The sequence below is a fragment of the Panulirus ornatus genome, chromosome 58 (genome assembly GCF_036320965.1).
Source record: "Panulirus ornatus isolate Po-2019 chromosome 58, ASM3632096v1, whole genome shotgun sequence".
Classification (NCBI taxonomy): Eukaryota; Metazoa; Arthropoda; class Malacostraca; order Decapoda; family Palinuridae; genus Panulirus; species Panulirus ornatus.
Window position 1 is genome coordinate 23,341,332 of NC_092281.1, and position 24,807 is coordinate 23,366,138.

At 38.0% G+C, this 24,807-nt stretch overlaps 1 protein-coding gene across 4 annotated transcripts in view; it reads right to left on the reverse strand.

Annotated features, from left to right (window-relative positions):
• Positions 1 to 24,807, reverse strand: part of LOC139766667 (DNA repair protein REV1-like) — a 195,615-nt gene that overhangs the window by 38,849 nt on the left and 131,959 nt on the right. For 2 of the 4 annotated variants that reach the window (XM_071695565.1, XM_071695563.1), the window contains exons 3-9: positions 18,086 to 18,212; positions 13,230 to 14,547; positions 8,996 to 9,116; positions 5,456 to 5,609; positions 1,846 to 2,018; positions 615 to 764; positions 79 to 197 (exon numbers count right to left, since the gene is read on the reverse strand). In XM_071695565.1, coding sequence (XP_071551666.1) covers positions 79 to 197; positions 615 to 764; positions 1,846 to 2,018; positions 5,456 to 5,609; positions 8,996 to 9,116; positions 13,230 to 14,547; positions 18,086 to 18,212 — 2,162 coding nt within the window. Of the gene's footprint in view, positions 1 to 78; positions 198 to 614; positions 765 to 1,845; positions 2,019 to 5,455; positions 5,610 to 8,995; positions 9,117 to 13,229; positions 14,548 to 18,085; positions 18,213 to 21,240; positions 21,490 to 24,807 lie in introns of those variants that run through there. The other 2 variants (XM_071695564.1, XM_071695566.1) reach the window with 2 other exon arrangements.

The window sequence follows — 24,807 nt, forward strand, 5'->3', positions numbered from 1 at the left end:
CTAAGATCAAAAGAGTATTCAATCTGTAAATGCTACATAATATAAAGAATACCAAAATGTTAAGGAACACTTCCTCACCTTCCTATTACAGATGCTGAGGAAGTTGCTGAAGCAAGGGAGACAGACTTTGCAACATTATCACACACACCATGACCCATAAATTTGGCAGTCTCAACAGGTGCATCCTTTGCACGTATCTGAATGAAATAAAAACTTATTCTAATCTTTAACAAGAATGCATGAAAGGTACATCTTCAACAATCTTCCTGATTATGGCAGTAAGATAACTATAAAATAGTAGGCCAAAATGCCTTTTGTACATCTACTCTCCTTACTTGCTGTGGTCCAGCCAATCATATCACATGAACAAGTTCAAACAAGACGTCAGATCATCCTATATCCCTCCCCATACAGCACAAATAGGTATTTACACGTACATAATTACACACACACACACACATTTACTCTACTTGAATTCAATAACATCATGTAAATCTGCAAATTTTGATTTCATTTACTCATTTACTTTTAGAAATGGCATTATCTGCATAAAGCACAATAATGAGCATCACCTAAAAACAGTTCCTACCCAATCATCTACATATTCAAATTACCTTTAGTTTGAGAGTGATGCATTTGCCCTTGACTTTAAGAGCATTGAGTCTATTTTCCACCTCCTCAGCCAATTCATTGATGAATTTTTCTGCATCACTATGGCAGGTAAACCGAATGCCATAATTCACCTCAGCTGATACTGATTTCCTCTGTAAAGAGCCATTATAAAATAGGTGTTTCACATAAGGTAAAGGAGTAACTTCTTAATGCAATCCAAGCATGGTAAGATAGATGATATACAAATACAGAAATACATAAAAGGGGTGTCTAGATAAGCCTCTACTAAAATGTATAGCTGAATGATGTAAATGGGACATACAGCATTTATATATTAAAGTTATTCCTTAATCTATGCTCAACTTATTTATGCTTTTTCAATCTAATTCCACAAACAAAGTATGGCCACTCTTCTGTTAATGCTTCATAATTCAAATGTTTGTGTATCTTCATGTTATCATAAAAAAACCCAAGAAAATCTTTCACCAAGCAAAAACTCATCAACCATGCATGAAACCAAACAGATTTTAATAAATGATAATAGTCTTGCCTCATTATCTCAGTAACCTCTCCTATCCTCACCTGCATCTCTCAGGCCTTAACATACACTATGCACTGATATATTTTGTGAGTGCAGAAAATATTTAAATAAAATAAAGTATTTTCTAACCATTTATCAATATTCTGTCTTTATCTATTAGGGAACTATATCTTTAATATCTATCAGTGAATTAACACAACCTCTGGAACCCTTTCACTGGGTTTCAACGGCTTCAACCCTGGAATCTAAGCAAGGCAGGAAAATGAGGGACTCCCTTGGAGTGAAAAGTCACTTGACAAGACTAGTACTTTTTGTCCACAGACAATGATACAACCCCAACGAAGGTGACTTTTCAATCATGGTGAGACCACATGCAGGTGGAGTCCAGTATCTGGCATTTACCTATCTGTACTTTTAGGTATAATTTGTATTGATTTAGTTATTGTCATTTGAGTTTACTTTAGTTAGGTAATGATAACCAAAAATAACCACCCAGAATAAATCTGTGAATGTCTGCACTTCTAACTGACAGCAATCAACATAAATCAGTACATTCAAGTACTCAAAAAAAAAATTAAATCCATTTTTGAATATGTCTCTTCAAAAAAAATTATTGCTCCTATGAATTCAAAAACTTATGTATCCTTGCCAAGATTGATAACTATGAAAAGAACATAGTAATTATAACTCACCACGTGCCCACTCTTTAAAGGACGGTCATCAATCCCTCGGCAGTAATTATACAGGGACTGTCCTGTACGTGCCCCAAAAGTAGATTGTAACTGATGAAGTGGTTTTGTCTGCAGGTCCCCACAAGTGTGTATTCCCTCACTCTCTAACCGCTTACCAAGGGACCAACCCACACCTGTACAACAACCATACTAAAATTGTCAAATCTGTTCTCAGATATGAGGCATTGACATGATTAATGTAAAGACTGATAGCATGGATAACCATGTTTACATACTCATATAACATAATCACCATGTAACAACTTTAAAATCTAAAGTGACACTGATTTGCATGCATCTGATTTATCTTTTAGCTAGCTGAAATGACACAGGCAACTGGACCCCTAATAAAGGCCCATGTATGCTCCACATGTTGTAGAAAGCAACTAAAGGGGGGTGGGGTGGGGGGCTGGAAACCCTCCCATTCTTGTGTTTCAATTTCTAAAAGAGGAAACAGGAGTCAAGTGGGGAGTGCTCATCCTCCTCAAAGGCTCAGACTGGGGTATCTGAATGAGTGTGGATGTAACTAAGATGAGAAGAAAGGAGATATAGGCAGTACGTTTGAGGAAAGAAACCTGGATGTTCTGGCTGAGTGAAATGAAGCAAAATGGTAAAGGAGAAGAATGGTTTGGAAAAGTCTTGGGAGTAAAGTCATGAGTTGGTGAGAGGACAAGAGCTAAGGAAGGAGTAGCAACACTCCTGAAGCAGAAGTTGTGGGAGTGTGTGACAGAGTGTAAAGGAGTAAATTCTAGAGTGATGTGGGTAAAACTGAAAGTGGATGGAGAGAGATGGGTGATTATTGGTGCTTATGCACCTGGTCATGAGAAGAAAGATCTTGAGAGGCAAGTGTTTTGGAAGCAGCTGAGTGAGCGTGTCAGCAGTCTTGGTGCATGAGATCGGGTATTAGTGATGGGTGATTTAAATGTGCATGTGAGTAATGTGGCAACTGAGGGTATAATTGATGCACATGGGGCATTCAGTGTTGTGAATGGAAATGGTGAAGAGCTTGTGGATTTGTCTGCTGAAAAGACTGGTGATTGGGGAATACCTGGTTTAAAAAGGGAGATTACACGAGTATATGTGAGTAGGAGAGATGGTCAAAAGACATCATTAGATTACATGTTAATTGATGGGCATGTAAAAGAGAGACTTTTGGATGCTAATGTGCCAAGAGGGGCAGCTGGTGGAATGTGTGATCACTACCTTGTGGAGGCAAAGGTGAAAATTTGTAGAGGTTTTCAAAACAGAAGTAAGTCAGGGAGAAGAGAGTGGCAAGAGTAAGTGAGCTTGGAAAGGAGACCTGTGTGATGAAGTACCAGGTAAGTGCAAATGATGTGAGGGGAGTGGGCAAGGAATGGGATGTATTTAGGGAAGCAGTGATGGCATGGGCAAGAGATGCATGTGGCATGAGAAAGGTGGGAGGTGGGCAGATTAGAATGGGTAGCGAGTGGTGGGATAAAGAAGTGTAAAGTCATTAGTGAAAGAGATAAGAGAGGTGTTTGGAAGATACTTGCAAGGAAGGAGTGCAAACGACTGGGAGATGTAAAAGAAGCATGAGGTCAAGAGGAAGGAGCAAGGGCTGAAAAAGAGGGCAAATGAGAGTTGGAGTGAAAGAGTATCATTAAACTTTAGGGAGAATAAAAAGATGTTTTGGAAGGAAGTAATAACATGCATAAGACAAGAGAACAAATGGGACCATTGGTAAAGGTGGCACAGGAAAAGTGATAACAGGTAGTGATGAAGTGAGGAGGAGATGGAGTAAGTATTTTGAAGGTTTGTTGAAAGTGTCTGATGATAGAGTGGCAGGTGTAGGGTGTTTTGGTCAAGTGTTGTGCGAAGGGAGAGTGGTTTGGTGAAGAGAGAAAAGGTGGTGAAAGCCGTGTGGAAGATGAAATCCAGCAAGACAGTGGGTTTAGATGGTATTGCAGCAGAATTTATCAAAAAAGGGGGTGACTGTGTTGTTGACCGGTTGGTAAGGATATTCAATATATGTATGGATCATGGTGAAGCACCAGAGGATTAGTGGAATGCCTGTATAGTGTCACTGTACAAAGGCAAAGGGGATAAACTATATAGGCATAAGTTTGTTGAGTATTCTTGGAAAATTGTATGGGAGTGTATTGATTGAGAGGGTGAAGGCATGTACAGAGCATCAGACTGGGGAAAAGCAGTGTGGTTTCAGATGTGGTAGAGGATGTGTGGATCAGGTGTTTGCTTTGAGGAATGTTTGTGAGAAATACTTAGAAAAACAGATGGATTTGTATGTAGCATTTATGGATCTGGAGATGGAATACGATAACGTTGATAGGGATGCTTTGTGGAAGGTCTTAAGAGTACAAGGTGTGGGAGGTAAGCTGCTAGAAGCAGTGAGAAGTTTTTATTAAGGGTTAAAGGCATGTGTGTGATATTCCCATGGTAGTTCAATTTGTTTACGGATGGGGTGGTTAGGAAGGTATATGCAAGAGTTTTGGAGAGAGGGGTAAGTACACAGTCTGTTGGGGATGAGAGGGCCTGGGAAGTGAGTCAGTTGTTGTTTGCCAACGATACAGCACTGGTGGCTAATTCAAGTGAGAAACTGCAGAAGTTGGTAACTGAGTGTGGAAAAGTGTGTGAAAGGAGAAAGTTGAGAGTAAATGTGAATAAGAGTGAGGTCATTAAGCTCAGCAAGGTTGAGGGATAAGTTGGTTAAGATGTGAGTTTGAATGGAGAAAAATTGGAGAAAGGGAAGTGTTTTAGATACCTGGGAGTGGACTAAGCAGCGAATGGAATCATGGAAGTGGAAGTGAGTCATAGGGTGAGGGAGGGGGCAAAGGGAGCAATGAAGAATGTATGGAATGAGAGAATGTGGTTACCAGGCATGGGCTATAGGTAGGGTTATGCAGAGGAGGATGTATAGATGTATATGTTAGAAATGAAATGTCTGAGGACAACATGTGAGGCAGTTTGATTGAGTAAGTAATGAAAGGGTAAGAGAGATGTGTAGTAATAAAAAGAGTATGGTTGAGAGAGCAGAAGTGGGTGTGTTGAAATGGTTTGGACATATGGAGAGAATGAGTGAGGAAAGATTGACAAAGAGGCTATATGTGTCAGAGGTGGACGGAACAAGAAGTGAGACCAAATTGAAGGTGGAAGGATGGAGTGAAAATGATTTTCAGCAAAACATTAACTCAAACAGGTATAAAATAAGAGCTGGCTGGGCTTGCTAACTGAGATGGGGTTAACCACTAGTTATCCATGTCAACAATTCTCTTACTAAATGCCCAAGTCAATTCATGACTAGCATTCTATTAGATGCCTAATCCTTTTTACTCCCTGACAGGTCATACACATGATTCAATCATTTATCATCAGTAGGAAAAAATTCAAAGCTTTTCCTCAGTGATTCTAAAGGAAAACTATGTGACTATGAGACTATAAAGAATATAAAATCTACTGATAGCTAACAAAGTATTTTGGGAAATCATGGAAATGACCCCGTCTTGACCCTTTTTTAATGGGCTCAGATAAATGTATCTCATGATCAAATGATCATCAACCAAAAATTCATACTGTATCTATTAAAGAACGTTACCTGGAAGCTCAGTGACCTTCTGATCCTTCATATAATGTGGAAGGTTGTTGGGGTCAGCAAGGTGCTGCCCATTGGGTTTGGCAAGGCGAGTAGCTAAGCGAGCCACCAACATGTTGGGACCCATACCAGCAGAGCAAGGACATCCTGTTGCTACCTGTAACATTCATGATGAAAACAGTTTGTTATCCATCAGTGAATATACGTTTTGAAGTAAGAACTGTATGTCTAGCAGAGGCAAAAGTTGTGACCTCCTAGGGAGGCTGAAACAGCATTTTACTCCTTGAATATAGTGTATTCAACAGGATTTCACTCTCTTAAATGATCACAATATTCGTAAGGTCAGCAAATGATTATTCATGGACAACCAACAAGCATACAGCAACTTATTCATGCCCTATGACATTACTGATACAGAGGTGTTGGTAATTCTTCCACACTACCAACTTACAAAAAACAAAACCCAACAGTACTTGCTAAAAATGAGTCACGTAGACTTAGGAGCACACTCACCACTAGTTATAAGATCGAAACAGCCAGCATGAAATTTTTTTCAATTTGGAGAGTTGTATTTACAATTCATCAAAGTCCAGCCTTCTGCTACAATATGAATAAAAATAGGAGATAGTCCAGTTTTTTCTAAACCGTGAAGATTTTGAACTGGATTTAACATTTGGTTTTCAACAAATTTTGCAAGTTAGTACAATAGCATAAAAGATGTTTTTCTTGACTTTTCAGTGAGAAACATAATAAACAACCTTGCTTTTGACACTTCTCTTTAATAGCTTTGGTTGTTTCACAGGGGTAGAGGACCAAAATGTAGCTTCAAGCTTTACTCATACATGGCTTGACCAATCCCATAGCCAACCAGTTGGTTCTGCAGTAGAGTAATTCAGCCTTGCTATGTGGGAGTCCCCTTTTTTCTGGTAATTCAAGGAATTATCTACTCACTGATAATGTTCATAAATTGTTCAATTCTTAAGGGAAGCCTAACATGTTATATAACAATCCTTTACTAACAATTCCTTATATCTCCTTGGCTTAAAAGCACTGAAGAACAGTGAGGGATAGTAACTTACAAATCCACTAAAATTCTTCCTTGTGATAACTATTCGACCACTCCCAAGTATATATAAAAAAGAATGCTAGTGATACCTAATAGTTTGCTTTCTAAGTCTACTACATCTCCTGTGATTGTAGAATTTTCTGCTGAGCTTCCCTTTGCAGTTGAGGAAATTCAAATATGTAAAACAAAAGATAGTACACCTGTTTTGAGGAACTCACTGTTTGTATTCCCAGCATCATGAAATCTACAGAGAGAATGCTTTTACTGGAATTCCAGGGTGTTATACCAGTTTTCTCCTTGGAAGAAATCACGATGTGTCTTTTTCATGGTTCTTACTAGGAACAGGGGAACTGACTTTTAAGTGGTCCTCATAGCATCTCTGAAAGGAATTACCTAAACAACCTTACCTTTATTTACAGAGAAGGCTAACTCCCTTTGAGTATGGGTCAACTCAACAACTTGTGAGTCTTCAACATCAGGAGTTGGGTTGAAGGTGAATCCCTCAACACCCCTCTTCTTCATCATGAGACATCTTGATCTGCCACTAACTCATTAGTCATGGGCTTAGACAGGATGAGTTAAAAAGACATGGAACCTAAAGAAGACAGGTTCATTTTTTCCTGTTTCTAGATAAGCTGGAGCAAAAAGAGAATATCTTAAGCCTGTCCTTTTCAGTTTTTCTTACTTTGGAAGACAAAGTAAGGTTAACTATTCTGCAGCCAGTCTGAGACACTGCTCACACTATGCAATCAATTTGGAGAAGTTAATACTGTTCTTGGGCACAAATCTCATTTTATCTACAATAAACTTTTTGGCATGCAAGGTGAGGAACCTAGATGGTAACACAAGTAGTCCTTTCAAATTTGCGACAGCCTCTCAGGTTTCTTAATCTGATGATATAGTATCTGCTTCTAGAACTTACTTTCGGGGGTCATGTATGAAAGTGATGCTGTGCAATCTCCATTATATCAATTCAGTATAATAACAATTTAAAGTAAGATCCATATCATCCCTTCTGGGAGTATGTTTATATCATCAAGAAAGTTTTCATTCAATACAAATCCTGCACCTCATGGAAATGTCATGTCAAGGTTAATGAATATGGAAAGGGCTTTTCCTGAATATGCCAACCCTTTACTTTTTTCTTTTATGCTTATCACTATTTGAGTGTATACCACGAAAATAGTCCCCTAAATTGTATTCCATATTGGATTAATCAAGAGCTTTTGCATTACATTCTTTGTGCGTTGTGTCTCACACAATGGAATAGGTTTCCATTCTACAGGTTTCCAGGCACTCTAACATTAATCATGTGGGTTCCATAGCACTTAAAAATGGAAATAATAAAAAAAGAAACTTGCAGTAGCCAAAACTATTCCCTTCTTTTAAGGAGTACTAAGTTGTGAATCATGTCCAAGACAACTGAGAAGGGAATTCCCTTGGCTCCTCTTTCTGGGACTGAACTCTTAAGGCGCTTCTCATCTTGGTGAATACCTTCTTGTCAGCTATGGCTTCTCTAATGTTTGATAAGGACATGTACCATACTTACCTTGTTTGGATTTGCAACTACAGAACCAGGACTATCAAACACTCCCAAAAATCAAAGATGAATTCTCAAGATATATAATTTTTTTCAGGGTTAACTATTTTCAGGGTTAACTAACATGTTAATTCCAAGTGAGACATTTGTGGAGCAAAGATAGGTCAGCTGTGCATTTCCTCTTTGCCAATTCCAGAGTAGCATGACTGCCTTATCAAGAGCTTTGTACACAAGCACTTAATTTTCTAGATCTTGCACACTGAGATCTTCAAGCCATTTTTGGGAAATGTGTAATATCCACTTGCTTCATAATATCCTCATGTCTTCAGACAGTTCCTAGCAGGGTTTAGAATCATTCTTCATCAGTTTCTTGATATTTGTTTTCTCGAGGCTTTCTAAAGTTCCTCTTGATTTTATCCTGTTCTGCGACACAAATGGGATCTATTTTTCAGGTCATGCTTCTTGAAGATCTTTATTTCCTCCTCTCTTATTGCATAACTAAGGTTGTCTCTTCCTTTACATAGATTTCAACATAAGCAAACGTGATATGAATCTCTCAACATTGGCCTTTTCAAGAATTTCACTTACAGAAATTATCTTCTGTTGCATCTCAGCAAATACTTTGAGATCTTCAGAAGTCTGCAAGGGACCCTTTTTACAAATCTGCCCAAGGTATTTGAACAGATACTTCTAATTGGACATCTAAGTGTTTACACAGCATATTTCTTTGGAACTTAATTTGCAGTATATGGCTACCATTTCACAAAATAATAATGTGTTTGCAAATATTCAAAAGTTTAATGTGCTACTGTCTAGGGTGCTCTGAGGTTTAAAATAAATGTACCCTATGACTCTATAAAAACTTAACATTACTTTTAAAAATACTCAGGGAGATATTAGCAGGTATGAAATAAATATGCCCATTACAAAACCTTACCTTTATTTGCTCTCGAAGATAAGTTGCAAAGTCCTCAGAAGTCACCTGGCATGTATGAATGAGCTCTGTTAGTTCAACAAACATTTCATCACAGCTAACAGCCTCTATATCATGAGTGAAACTGAAAAAAAAAGGATTAAAAGGATTCTCATCAGCTTCTTGACCACCAGTAATTACTATCAAATAGGTTGACTAATAATGCATCAGTTTACCCCTAGGTAGGGGAGAACATATACCTAATTATGCTCCAGTTAAGCTTAATGTGTACAAAAAAATGCAACTACAGTATAATGTGTATACAAAAATCTGCTAAAAACATTAATGTAATCACCAATTAAGTTATGATCACCAGCTAAGTTGTACATAATTACCATGTGCAACTAGCTATGACATGATGCTGAAACCTCCCCACTTTGCTGCAATACTGATAAGAGACCCTTAAAGGTCATTAGTAAGTGTCTATGTCTTCATGAGAGAAATTTGGATGGATTACAAGATGAGGGAAAGTGAGAAGTCTAGCTATAAAACAAGTTTTTCACATGCTCAAATTTAACTTTAAATTTCAAGTAAGCTTCCTTACTTGCCCATATTTATAAGGACTTACACGGTAGTCTACTGGGACGGAGGATGTACCAACCAAGAAAACTACCTAAAATGACCATGAGTAAACTAAAATTTCCCTGTTAATTCTCTACTGAAGAGGACCATCCAAGAAACTCTTCCCCAGATGAAATCCTAGAATGGCTTAGTTTTCCTGAGTGAAATAGCTTTGCAGTGAGAGAAAGCATCTAATCAAATATCTATTTGAAAAAATCTAAGTCTGAATTCTAAAATATACGGGCAAACGATGGGAAACGTTGTCTGAATAAACAAGCATTTACTTTCTGAATTATTCCTCCTCAGTTTACTAGGCCTGGGATATCTAAATGCCCCAGACCATATATGAAGCACTTGAAGTCAACTGCTGGAGGTGTTCCGTGGAGTATACGGAACATCGGCAGTTAATGGCTTAAAATTCTTTGGAGAATTATAAATCATCAACAACGCTATTCAGTTCTTTCCTTCAGGTACTCTTCCTATTATGTACTGTTTGAATGGGATGCCCATAGTATTCCCTAATAATCAATATCATCCCTTATTTTGAAGGTAAATCCCATCCTCCTTAATAAGATTTTTACTCTCTGCGGGTCAGCAACCATCAAAATATCATGAGCAATAGTACATCATAAGTGAGCTGCCCCAGCAGGAAATAAGGATATAGCTAAGGTAAATAGATTCATATAATCAATGTATATAGGTAATGAAAGACACAAAGAACCAACTGCATAGAGATGTGTATGTATTATGCCATTAGGAGAGATGCATCATACATCTAGCAATGTTGCAACCTGAACAATTGGTAACCTCCCCATGCACATATGTGCCATGTTACTATATTGATAAAGATATCATTTTTTCAAAAAAAGTTCTTTAAAATATTGAGGCAAAAACTTAACAGAATTTTCTTTATTGGAAATTACTGTGCTGAGGGCATATCAAATATCTACAGTAACCAAAGTCAACAGGGCAACAAACCAGAAAAAATATAAAGATATCTCTAATATCTACAGTAACCAAAGTCAACAGGGCAACAAACCAGAAAAAATATAAAGATATCTCTGAGTGGCAAAACAGGAAGCAATGAGACATGCACTTGTCAGAGACAGTAATTTCATAAAATAGGGGATTTCAATTTAAGGAGAGGTTCTCGAAGAATTCAAATCCACACAGGAACAAAGAGTTATGTAGACATAAGAGTGTGACCTGTAATAACATGTCACTAAGCACACCAGAACTGGGGTGGTTACTGAAACACTATCACTTGACAAAACAGCACAGACATTAAGACTAACATCTATGATATAACAACTGAAAGAAGTGATCATGTATTAGATATTCAAGTGAATTATATATTTGTCTTTAATGTTGAAGGTTCCAATCACGGACAAAAGTCCACATTAAGGCTAGGCTTTTACAGAAATATTGAGAAAATTATGAAATAGAAAATGAAAAGACAAGGGAAAGTATCAATGAATTTTGGAGGAAGTGAAAGAACTGTCTTTTGAAATGTGCCAGGCCATAGTAATCAGGAAAAATATGAAAGGGTAGAGTTTCAAAGCTTTGAACTGTAGGGAAAGAAGCAGGTATCAAAATGATCCACCCTTGAGTGCTGATGGCCGTACAATAATCATGTGACACAGCAGCTTGCTGAGTATTGCGTGGCCTAGCTAATGGAGGGGGTTCAGAAGTGGCCAGATCTCGGGAGCAAAAACCAAAGTAATACCCATAGAAAAGGGAAAGTGAACCAACATTGCAGCATAGAGCAAGGGGTCAAGTTTGGAAGTTAGCCTGGGACAGTATATAAGTCAGACTGCTTTCAACTGAACTCAAGTAAGCATAAAGAGCTAGAACCATCCTGAATGTGAGAGCAGTACTCCATACATGGACGAATCAAACCCTCGAATAAACAAAGCAACTGTTCACATGAAAAAATGCAACATCTAAACAGGACACCCAGTTTCTTAGAGGTAGACTTAGCTATTCCAGTAATATGGGGTTTCCAAGAAAATGGATGTTACAGGAATAACCAGTATGTTCAATGAGTCAAGAGGTGGAATTACAGAATAGTCAAAGGAAAGACGAGAGTTGAGGAATTCTTGATAGAAGATGGGAAGATACTGGGTCTTGGAGGCATTAAACTTAACAAGATTTTGTGTACCCCACTGAGATATTCTATCCAAGTCTGAGTTTACTGAGGAGGCTGGGTCAAGATGAGATGAAAAATTGAAAGATATGGATGTATGCATTGTTGAGTCATCAGCATATGAGTGCATTGGATTATTTGTGGAGAGAAAAGTCAAAAAAAGGAGAAAAAGTATAGGAGACAGGACAGAACCTTGAGGGAAAGTGCTATTGATGCTCATGTGTTCTGATGTGTTCCACAAGCCCAGACTCTTTAGTATAGTTCTTTTGGCTGCTAAAGGTTACCAAGCATAACCACCACCCTGAGGCTTCCCTAGCCCAAGGCCAACTTGCTGCACAATTATCTATTCTAGCTTTAACCCTTAACCTGCTGGCATGGCCCAGAAATTCCTTCATGGAGGTGAGAAAAAAAAATCAAAGAAAAATTTTTACTGTATGAAAAGATAAATTAACACTCAAAAATATTAGAAAATACAAAGAAAGTTTCAATAATACTTTTGAGTGAGCCTGGTCCACTGCTGAGTCTGGGGTAGAGAACAGTGTGGGTGACACATCTGACAGCTTCTAATATGGAAGGAAGACACGTAAATGATATTATTTCTAGTGAACTTCTTTTCATGCTTTACTCTCATTTCAAATGTGGTTATATGGTAAATAGCAGAAGCTCCTGGTTCTGAATTTCTGGAAACCTCTTAGTCCTGAACATTTTGGATCTTGGATACTTCAGCAATGTACAAAAAATCAGGAAAAAGCAATTCACTCAAAGTGAAATGAAACAAGGACAGTGCTTGGCTTACATCCCATGACTATAAAAACAAGAGAGCAAGATATTAATACTGATAAGATTGAAGCAAGTACACAGTATGTGCAACCATAAGTTCACCCATGTTTCATCTGCAGATGATCCTACCCCTTCATCCACCTAATACCACCACCCACCCCTTGAGCTCCACCCAGTACCACTGTACAAGGATTACTTTTCACTTGTTGGACATTTTTCACTTACATTTTGGGTATTATGGCCTCAAATGATGATCTACATCTAGTTTAAAATACACTCCACAAAACACACTAGTGGCATAATGAGATTTAAAGGTAGTGTGGCATGTTATGTTTACAGCATTGTGCACAAAAGTTTGCTTGGCATCAAATTCCAAATTAATGCTGTGGCTTCAGCAAATTTAAAATGGAGCTTCCTGATTTAAGAGTTACAGCAAAACATCAGGAAGAGGGGTGACTTTATTCAGGGCCCACCTGTATCAGTACCATCAAACCAACCAAATTAGTGAGATATAAAAAGCTTTAATCATGAAAATTAGAGAAATTGGAGTGAAATGCCACAGGTTACTTAAATTTACCATAATATGGGAGAATCTTTGGCATTTTGTGATTTCACAAAAGTGAACTGACATAAAAACATATAACTAAAATATCAAGAAACTTTTAAAAGGATAAAAAATGGACTTTGCTAGCAAGTTTCAATAAAACTCACCTGGCAACAATGTCATAGAGTTTGTAGGAAACCTCTTTGTAGCCATCAAAGTCATAAGGTATCGTCTGTAAATCAGGACATAACTTCAGCGCTGGCCCAAGAAACATGCCATTTCTCACACCCATTTTACGTGCCTCATAGCTACAGGATGCAATTTCTGACATTGAGCTTGTATCATCAATAAGAGATATTGTTGAAAATTTTTTATTAGAAGCTAGGACCACCACAGAGACTGGTGTCTTATCTGACTCTTTTGTATTATCTTCATCAAAACACTCAGCAGCCACATCAGCATTTGTTGATTTGGCAGCATTAAATGGTCTCATTTTTGCTTGAAGCCGCTTCTCTGCCCGTTCTTTATAATAGTTTAATTCATACTGACGATCCATTCCCTCTCGCACTTGAGATTTAGGGTTACCCTTTGCATGTGTAACAGCTATGGGTTTCCCACGTAATTCTGGATGCTTACGCAGGCCCACAGACACAAAGAAACAATCCATGTCAATATGCATCACAGTTCTTTTGTTACTTTTCTTTGAGACAAGGCCAAATGATGCTCCTGTTGTTGAACCTCCAGCTGGTGACTTCTCTCCTTTGCACTTACTATTCACCCATTCCATTAAACCTATGCGACCTGAAAAATCTTCATTCTTATTCTGCAGCTCATTTACATACTGCTTGAACATGGCCCCCATTGTTGAGATGTGATGAAGTCTTGAGTTGTTGTAGAATTCAGAGAGAAACCCTGGGTTAGCGGTACTCATGGAATGGCTCTTCACAGGACTATAGTTATAAGAACTGGTTGAAGTGACACCACATCGTGTTTCATCTGACTTTGCTATACTGTTTACCTGTCTTCTGGGAATCATTTCATTCTTAGCTCCTGAAATAAAGCTTGTCTCTGTTGAGACTTTATCAGGATCTATTGATTTGTCTACTGTTGGACCCGAGTTAACTTCTTTGAAATTTAAAGTATCATGTATGAGTGGTTTTCCTTCTGAGATTGGTACAGAGGTGGAATATTTTCTACTAACATTAAGCTTCTCTTTAGAAACAGATATTGGTCTGAAAGGTAATCCAGGTTGACTTCTTGATTGATTAGTGTATAAAATGTACTTAGTGTAGTTTAGAAGATGTCCAGCCTCTAGAGAATCTGTGATCCATTTTGGACTAACAATCTTATCTGTGTTCATATTCTTTATCTTAGCATCTGGGAGATTGTTGGCAATTATGTGGGTGGTCTTGCTGCGAGAGAAGTAGTGATGGTATGTGCCACCATTGGCCATCATTATTCGTTTCAGCTCCTCAGCTGTTGGCTCTGTAAGATATATCAATATCAGATGGGTACTCATCTATATCTGAATTCTTCAACTGTTCATTCAACTAACATATGTCTACTTGCATCTTTGGATGAGTAAACATAAAGGAATGAGGACATGAGAAGAAAAAATCTGTATTCAAATGCTGAGTACGAAATTTCATCAAACATAAAATGCTGCCATGTAATCACAAAAAGAGAAAGCAATGATAAAAGTCATAACATTCATATGAAGTCACCAATATATGTAATAAGTAGATAAGAGGTAGAACTCTGAGAAAATAAACATTGAGTGCACTGGTAAGTCTGAGGTATTCAGAGATGATGAAAGGTACAGCCTAATACATACACATCTACTCAGCATATGCCATTTTCCAATAAATGAATACAGGGCAGAAAACTATTCTTCTTAATTATTCTTTAAACTTGTTCACCTCTTCCCACATAACAAGGATGCACTAGGAACAGATGAAAGATGACCAGAATTCCTTGCACCCATTCTCTCGTTGTCATAAATAATGCACTGTAACCAGGTCTCCCATCCAGTGAAAATCCTAATAGATTTTTCCACAGCTTCCCTTGATTCATTAATATGCCATCCTTATAACTATAAGCAGCACACTGTTCCCTGCATACCACATCACTCCAATTCATTCATTACTCTTTCCACAGTTTCCCCTAATTCATTAATATGCCATCCCTAAAACTATAAACAACACACTGTTCCCTGTATACCACATCACTCCAAAACATTTCAAAACACTCTCTTCAGCTCTCTCAATCATACTTTTCTTACTAACACACCTTCCCATTAGCCTATCATTCCTTACTCAGTCAACCCTCCTCACCCTTAAAAATTTAATTTCCAACATATCCACCCTCTTCTGTACCTTTTTATATATCACATCCATAAAACACTATCAGGACTACTATACCATCTATCCATTCTTTTCTCTATCTATCTTTACCCTCAAAGACTGTGACCTTACTTTCCACATACTCCTCAGTGCAGCTAAAACCTCGTCCCTCTCACCGACCCTACAGCTTACTTCAGCTCAGTGGATTCCATCTGCAAACATGTCCACTTGCAGGAATCTAAATAACCCCAGTTCCTTTAGGTTCTCTTCATTTAAACTCACACTCCAACCAACCTGTGTTTCTCCCTTGCTAAACTTAATTGACTTTTATTTACATTTATCCTCAATTTTCTCCTTTCAAACACACTCCCATACTTATTCAGTAGCTTCTTTAGTTTCTCATTTGTATGCCACCAGTGCCTCACCATTTGTAAATAGCAACTGACTAAACATCCAGGCAACCCCTTTTCCAATGAACTGCAGACTTACCCCTTTCTCTAAGACCCACTCACTAACCTCCCTCATCACTCCATCCATAAATGGATTAAATACCCAAAATGACATCATACACCACTGCCAGAGACCCACCTTTCTTCCAAGTAACATATACACACTTTCCTTTCTTCACAGAAACACCTCTCTGTTTCTAGTAGCTATCCTCTCAGACAATATATTCATAACAGTGCTCCTCCCCTGTCTGTTCAGGCATCTCATCTTGAGACATACACACAATGAAAATAACTAATCAATGAACAACACTATCTTGCTCTTTCTTGAAAAATTCAACTTCAGTCTTATCCACTCCAGCTGCTTTGCCATATTTCATCTTGCACAAGGCTTTCACCAAATCTTCACCAAACCATTTGCCATAGCTCCCTTACTTTGCATACTTCCAAATCACAAACACCCTACATCTGCCATCCTGTTATCTAATGCATTCAACATTCCATCACATTGCTCACTTTGTCTCACCTATACCTCTTCTTTTTATAAAACATACCTACTAATCAAGAGAGATCTACAGACCAAAACTTCTAACAAATTTTAATAACAAAAGTTAGCTATTTTCTTAAAACTAAAAACTGTAACATAAAGCTGAAACCTATAATAACACAAGTGTATATGACACTTAATTAACTTGTTCCTTTGGTTCTAGTTAAGATTGATTCTAAAAGACATCACAAACACTTTCACTTTGTTTGTAGCCCTTTAAGTAAAGTGTTATATTAGAAAATTTTAGGTAAGCAACATTCTTTATGCAAAATGTTACTGCTGTAAGAATGACTGATACAATACATGACGAAATAAAGCAAAACAGGCAAAGTAAATCATCAAAGTTAAAAACATTTCATAATCACAAGGAAACTTAAGTACATTTTCTTAGTTACTTGCTTTCTTTTATGCTACATGTTTATCAACTCTGATGGTTTACATGCTAACAAGAGAGCTAAAAATAATTCAAATTCTAGTGAACCAGTGACTTAATTACAGATGCTTCTTCACTTACGATGGGATTACATTCTGATAAACTCATCGAAAGTTGAAAATATCATTCTGATAAACCTATCATAAATTGAAAAGCTGATTAGCAGCAGTCTTCCGTAAACAGTTCTGGTTTACCAGTTCTTGAAGATCCTGGTTAATCACTGTCGCAGAAGACCAGGATCTATATAATCACATTCAAGGTCAGCCAGGCCATAAACAATCACAGTTCAAATCAACCAGGTCTTTTGTTAACCTAATTTTGTTCAACATGATCGTGAGATAATCACAATTCTGGTCAGCAAAGTCTATGATAGTTACACTTCTGGAAGGATAAATGCCTGAGCCTGTCACAATTCTGGTTTGATATGTCAAGAATAATGAACACAGTATATCTACTCTAGTCCTGCATAATCATAATTCTGGTCAAGCAAGGCCCACACAATTCAATATTTTTTGGTTAACTAGGTCTAAAACAACATAACAGATTAATCCAATATTGATATGGGTAAAATAAAACTCCTTTCATGTTTAAGATGCTATATAACTAAACCTTAGAAAACTGAAATTTTAGTTCACTAAGCCTTGATTATTTTAGGATTCTTAATATTCAGAACCATGAATAACCAGCATTCAACAGCACAAAGGTTTGTATACTTTCACATGATTACCCAAACCTGGCCATCCAAAATTCACTTAACAAAGCTAAGAAAAATCAAGATCAAGTTCTCAAATCCCAGAACCACATATTCTAGTTAAAACATAACTAGAATATTTAGGAATCTAATCAAACACTGGAAATCTGTGTGTTTCAGACACGCAAGCCCTGAATAATTCATACCTCATCTACCTAAATTTTGTGCAACCAATAACAGCAAAAAATAACACCCTGCTCAAGTGTTATCCTAATCAATGACACACTGAACTACTATTCTGGTCAAGTACACCCCAGCTTTGAGACATTCTCACTCACTGTCTTTTGGACAACCAACATTCTGATTCATTTGGCTCTTATGGATAAATTCATCGTCAAATCCGGTAGGTTAATGCTGAACGTTTACCAAACAATGTATTTGCCCTTCATCATCAAAATAAACACATTTCTACCAAAGTTCTAATCATCATTTATATCAAACTGTCTTACTAAGAAAAGTCTACATGATTTCATAATTCAAATTTGTCAATTCTTAACCACATACCTGTGTATCCATTCACAAATATTGCTATACCATGAAATATTCTCCGACCCCTTTCCCCAGCAGTAAGTGTGACAGAAGAGTCATACTGGTCCTCTAGCTTGGCCACTTTTGCTGCCATGTAACCACCCTGTCAATGTAAGCAAAATCTTACAAATGCTTAGCAATGACCTCACTGTTCCTTAGATACAATTAGTTTATCTGGGGGAATTGCACCAAATCCTTATGGGCTTTGGATAACAGATGATCATGCATATTTCACCAATTTCTTTATGTACAAATAGCAGCCAACACGGCTAGAACAAAAACATTTCCCAATCATAGTCACCTCGAATGAAAGGTAATAGGGAAAGAAGATGGAAGAGAATTCATAAGCTTCGTTAGAGTACAGAAAGAGATGGCTGAAGAGAGGTGATAGCTAGAAAGTTCATAAGGTGGAATGCTTTTGATTCCACTCTGGCTAACAGAAAACTAAATGAAGAGACACCCTAAATTTGCGAGCAGTACTCTATACTGGGGCAAATAGGTCCCTGTAAATACAGAACAGTTTATCACATGACAAATTATTTTGTCTGACACAACATCCCCATCTTCCATGAAGCAAATATTGTAATATTCATTCTGTGGTGTTATCAACTGGGAATGGAGGATATGGTTATGCACAATGATTTTCACTGTAAAGGATGAATAATGGTGTTTGGAAGTCTAACAGAATGAAGTGTGAGAATTAGAAAGATATACAAGCAGAGTGCATTTTCACACAGCTTTTCCAAATGCAAATGCTGCATAGATCCAAATTAAGAGAGAAAATATGTTAAAACTAAGAAAAGAACAGGTACTGATGTCACGAGGGGAGAAATAGTGAGCTGAAGTACACAGAGTGGTCATGGACATATGAGTGATTAGGGTTAGATGATGAGGAGATTTTAATTTTGGCGAGAAGAGAGAGGGTACTGTCGTAGGAAGAAAAAAGGAGAGACACCACTGTTGACAGATTAAGTGGGAAAAGTTACTCCATCAACAACTACTACAATAAAATTACTAGAAAAGAAGCTATATATCATAGACTAAATAAGACAAAAAACAAAGCAAGGAACCTAAGAAAACAAAACTATGCCACATTGTGTGAAATGCTTTGGAGATGTTGAGGGCCATAACATAAGAATTACCACAATCCCTGAGAGAGGAGGACTAGAGCGTAGCCACATAGAAGAGATCAGCAGCAGACCATGCACCATAAAAGTCATATAGATGATCTGAAAGAGGAAAATAAGATTCTAAGATTTGAAGAATGTGGGAGTTTAGAGGGATCTCAAACACTGTGGAGATAGCAGAAGTATCATGGGTTGACAGTTAGAAATAATAGAACAGTCTGCTTTCTCTAGGATGCATTGTACCAAGGAATGCTTCCAAGAAGAAAGGAACATTTGTGTTTGTAGACAGAGACTTAACAGACAAGCAAGGATTGGAGAAGATAGCTCAGAGAAACATTCCCTTGGATACAAGGAGGTATGCCATCTTAACAATACGCCTTCCCTGCTGAGAGTACTAGGAAGACCTTGCACAAAGAAAACGTAAGAAAGGGCACAGGCTTTGTGGGAGGAAGTGGGGGGGGGGGGGGGAGAGAGAGAGAGAGAGAGAGAGAGAGAGAGAGAGAGAGAGAGAGAGAGAGAGAGAGAAGAAAGTGGAATCATCTAAAAGTGGTGCCAAGGGAAAATGGGAAAATAAAGAGATAAAAAAAAATTTGCTGGAGAGTGAGTTACAGACTGATCAAGTCAGAGAAGAAAAAGTTGAAGGCCAAAAATTATTAGAGATGATTTTGGTTTGGGAACAGAAATATTTACTAGCTGAAGAAGTCAAATCGGTACAATTTCTTTTCATGGAGGTATGTTTGACTCTATTATGAACAGCTCTGCAATGATTCTAAGAAGAAATCAGGGCAAAATGAAATTTAGAAGGGAAAAGTTTCATGGCCTAATACAAAGAGTCCCTGATGAGTCAGACATCAGAGTAAGAGCTACCAAGCAATGACTGGAAAGGATAAAGATATAGAAGAATAAGAATATGACCCCTGATATGTGTCCTGCACAGTTGAAGGCATCCTGGCCAGCAAAGCAGTGGTGGTATCAAGGGAAGTCAGTGTAAAACCCACATGAGACAGACCATAGGCCTGCCAAAAGCGGTGAAAATGAAATTTCAAGAGAAGGATGTGCCCTACTGGAAAAGACAAGAGTAAAATTGTGATTAGAAATCCTCCATACTTCAGCATTTCAGTCGTAATCCCATCCACTCTAGGTGCTTTTCCTACCTTTAGCCTCATATTGCCTTTCTTACTATCCTTTTTGCTATAGGCCCCTGCACTTGTTTCCTCTTCCTTCCATCCTCCATACCTATGCATGTAACAACTGCTGCCTCCCCCCTCTCTCACATTCGTTTTTCAAATTGGTCTTTCCATTTTCTTTTCACTTCCTTTTGATTCAGCAACTCCCCTTTTTCACTTCTCTCATTAACACTTCCACCCTTACATCCATATCTTTCCTTTTTCATCTTCCTGCATAGTTTCTTATCATCCCAAAACTTTTCCCTTAACTTTCCTCCAAAATCTTCGTTTACGCTTTCTTTGTTTTCCTCTATCAGCTTCTTAACCTTCTCCTAACATATTTCATATTCTTCCCTCCAACTTTGCTGAACTTCCACTAGTACATTCCAATCTAGCAATCTATCATATGCCTTTTTCTTCTCTTTCACAGCACTTCTGATGTCCTCTGTCTACCCTGCATTGCCCTTTTTATTCCTCGATCTCATAACCTGGGGTGAGTAGCAGTATGGACTCTACCCCTTATCTTTATGAAATTCAGAGTAAGGTCGATGTATAATTGTGCGTATAAAGGTTCGGTTAAGGTGACACTTAGCCAGGATAGTTGTTTAATAACATTATCCTATGAACGCTGCTGGTGCATTTACACTAGTGGCCTCTGGATCACCTGTAGCACTTCGGCCCCTTGTTGGCTAAGTAATAACTATTTTCTACTTTTTATTAAGATTCTTAACCAATCAAGTAAGTTGCAAGACGATTGATTCTCTGCAAGCATCAACAATCGTCATCAACGCCTATGTTATTAATAGTCAACTTCGTATATGTTTGCTCAGCTACTTACAAACTCTTCAAATCCATTTGCACCATATCCTCTTCTTCGCCTACCACCTCCTCCGCCACTACGCCCTGACATAATGACACTATGATGAATCTGTGTGACTTAACGCAGGGGCATCTCATACGGCCACTTGGGAGCCCGGTCATGGATTTAATAATTCGAAAAATTATAAGGTAATAACTTCATTTTCAGACGCAAAAGTTGTAGGCACAATCAGCCTTCGGTGCCAAACTCCCAGGATTGTTTATTTACAAAATGTTGCCAGTCTAGCATTACTGTATTTGCTACATTAGCGAACATCTGTGCGATCTTTAAATGGATATACCAAATTTATAATTCATACTGTAAGACAATTGAACAAATCTAATGTGCGTAAAGAATGATATGATCAACAAATTTAACCTGGGTACGATTAAAGCAGTGTCCCGTGCTTGCATAAAAGCAAAAGATGCTACAATTCATCTATTGCTGCTACTTGCGACAATGGTGCAATCTCAATTTTAGATAACGTTGTGCAATCTCACAATTGATCAACATTGTGAATTCTTGCATTGTTCGATGGAAAAAAAATATTTCTGACACTTTTTAAAAGTATCTGTGAAAGTGAAATAATTATAAGTTGGTTTTACCTCAGATGAATTACCGTAGATCAAATAAATATGAGATTTCATACACTGTTTTTTTCCAAGAGAAAACACTTCCTGATTATTATCACATTTGATTACTCTGGTGAGATGTGTTATCATGAAATTTGTAGCGACCTACTGTCGCTCCACAAAGTGTCACTGTGTTAACAGTGCCTTGACTTGATAGCAGATCACGGCGTGACCTCACCTTTTTTTTTTTTTTTTTCATGTTGTGAAGGCTCCAGTCACGGACAAAAGTGCACATCAAGGCTGGACCTTAATTGAAATATAAAAAGAATTATGAAACGGAAAAAGAAAGGACAAGGGAAAGTATTTACGAATTTTTAAGAAAGAAAAACCTGTTTTGAAATGTTGCAGGTCATAGTTATTGAGAAAGACATTAGAGAGTAGTGAGTTCTAGAGATTCGACATGTATGGTAAGCAGCAGGTATCAAGACGGTCCATCCTTGAGCTGCTGATGGCCACACAATAATTGTGTAACGCAGCAGCTTGCCGAGTATTGCGTGGTCTAGCTAGTGCTGGCCAAGGTTGAGTAATTGTAATTAATCAAGTTATGAAGTAACTGTAATTCAATTGTAATTGTGAAAGGGGAGGAAAGTGGCACTGGTAACTTGTAAATGCAAAGATGAGCAGGCGTTACTATAAAAGTACCGGCGGTAGCAGTACTGGCTGACGGTACTTTTTTATTATTAACTGTTTGAGTCCCTACAAAATAAAGTTCGACAACAAAAACAAAACATTATACGAACTCAAGAACCATGCAGAGGTGAATACTGCAACTGATCTTCTGTTCCACAGAGAGCAGAGGAGGAAGAAAGAAAATCATGCCAGTGGAGACCTCGAATCTTTTCACGAAGCCACGGAAGTTGTGAAGGGGCAAAAGAAGGTAACCGTATCTGCAGCTGGGCCAGTGATTCGAGGACTTAAACACTTACTGGAAAATCTAATTCATAATCATAACACCCAATTACAGTACCGTGAACAACTGGTTAAAGTCTTATTGGACCCTGTGAAGAAAAGGTTGGATCCACACATGTTCAAGTAGTGGCTTTTTTGGATCCTAGGTTCAAACTAGACTTGCTTCCATTACAAGAGCAGAAGGACTACGTGACATATCAAGGAAATGCTCGAAGAGTTGTAGTTCAGGTGGGGTCAATATGAACCATGGACAGAGTAACAAGGATGATCTAACAGAAGGATTACCTGAATCAAAAAGACCAAGACTTTTCTTCTTCATACCAAAATGTTCAAGGAAATTCCAAAATCAACGGGGATCAGAGGGAAACACAATGTCAGCGAGTTGTTGAAGCAGTATGATGTCGAGGAAGGAACTCTTGTCCTTTTCAAGTGATCCAATGCTGTACTGGAAAGAAGTGTCTCAAACTTTGCATCCACTGAAGAACCTTGCAAGAGACCAGGTGATTGGCTGTACTGCTACATCAGCTCCATCGTTTCTTCACTGCTAACAGAGCTCAACTTGGTGTCACTTCTTCCCGTTCAGTGTTACTAGTAAAGTACAATAGTGAACTGTTTGAAAAACTACCAGATTTTTAGTTACCATCTGCTGCAACTTCTACTAAAATTAAATCTTATTTTTGTTTTCAAAATAGTTTGTGACACTTGTTTGGAAATAAAGGATAACCTTACAAAGCAAAATTAGTTAAATTTTTATGGAAATTATTTTTCTTTCAAATTTGGGAAATTGTAATTATTACTGTAATCATAAGTGATTTTTTTGTGGTAATTGTAATGTAATTGCTATTACAAATGTATTTGTAATCATAATTGTAGTTAAAAAGAATGGAAAGCATTTGTAAATGTAATTTGATTTTTAAAACGTAATTGCTCGAACTCTGGTGGGCACAGAAGCAGCCAGCTCTCGAGAGCAAAAATCAAAGTAATACCTACAAACGAGGAAAGTGAACCAACATTGCGGAGCAGGGCAATGGGGTCAAGTTTGGAAGTTAGTCTGAGACAGTTTATAAGGCGGATCGCTTTCGACTCAACTCTGTCACGTAAGGATGCAGAGCTAGAACCACCTCAAATGTGAGAGCAGTACTCCATACAAGGACGAATCAATCCCTTTTATAAACAGAGCAACTGTTCAGAAAAGAAGTTTCGATATCTAAACAGGACACCCAGTTTCGTAGAGGCAGCCTAAGCTATTCATGTGGGGTTTCCAAGAAAGAGTAGATGTTACAGTAATGCCAAATATGTTCATTGGGTTAAGAGGTGGAATTACAGAACCGTCAAAGGAGAGACGAGAGTTGCAAGGAGTTTTCGACAGAGAGATAGGTAGAAACTGGGTCTTGGAGGGACTAAACTTAACATGATTATGTGTACCTCATTGAGATATACTGTCCTAGTCTTGAGTTTATTGAGGAAGCTGTGTCAAGACGAGATGCAGATCGAGTGAAAGAGGGAGCAGAATTGATGGATGTGGATGAATGCAGTGTTGAGTCGTCAGCGTGAGTGGATTGGACTAATTGTGGAGGAGAGGAAATCGAAAAAAAAAAAGGAGAAAAAGTGTAGGGAGCAGGACAGAACCTTGCGGAACACCGCTGTTGACGGAGAAAAGGAGAAGGCTGATCCATCGACAACCACAGAGTTAGATCGGCCAGTGAGGAAGCTATATATGAAGGAGCAAAGTGAAGGAGGGAAGTCAAAAGAAAGAGCTTAGAGATGAGACCCCAGTGCTACACCCTGTCAAAAACCTGAGATACATCAATGGCAACTACACTTGACTATCTTTCAGGGATGATGACCAGATATTAGTAAATCCCAGAGAAATGAGATTGATGGCCCGACCTACGGCTGCACCTGTAATATTACTCCATGACACTCATATTCGATGTTCGGCGGTAGCAGGTCAAAAGCTGCCGCTGTAATCATTACTTTAAATAGACGAACTGACTGTTTCCAT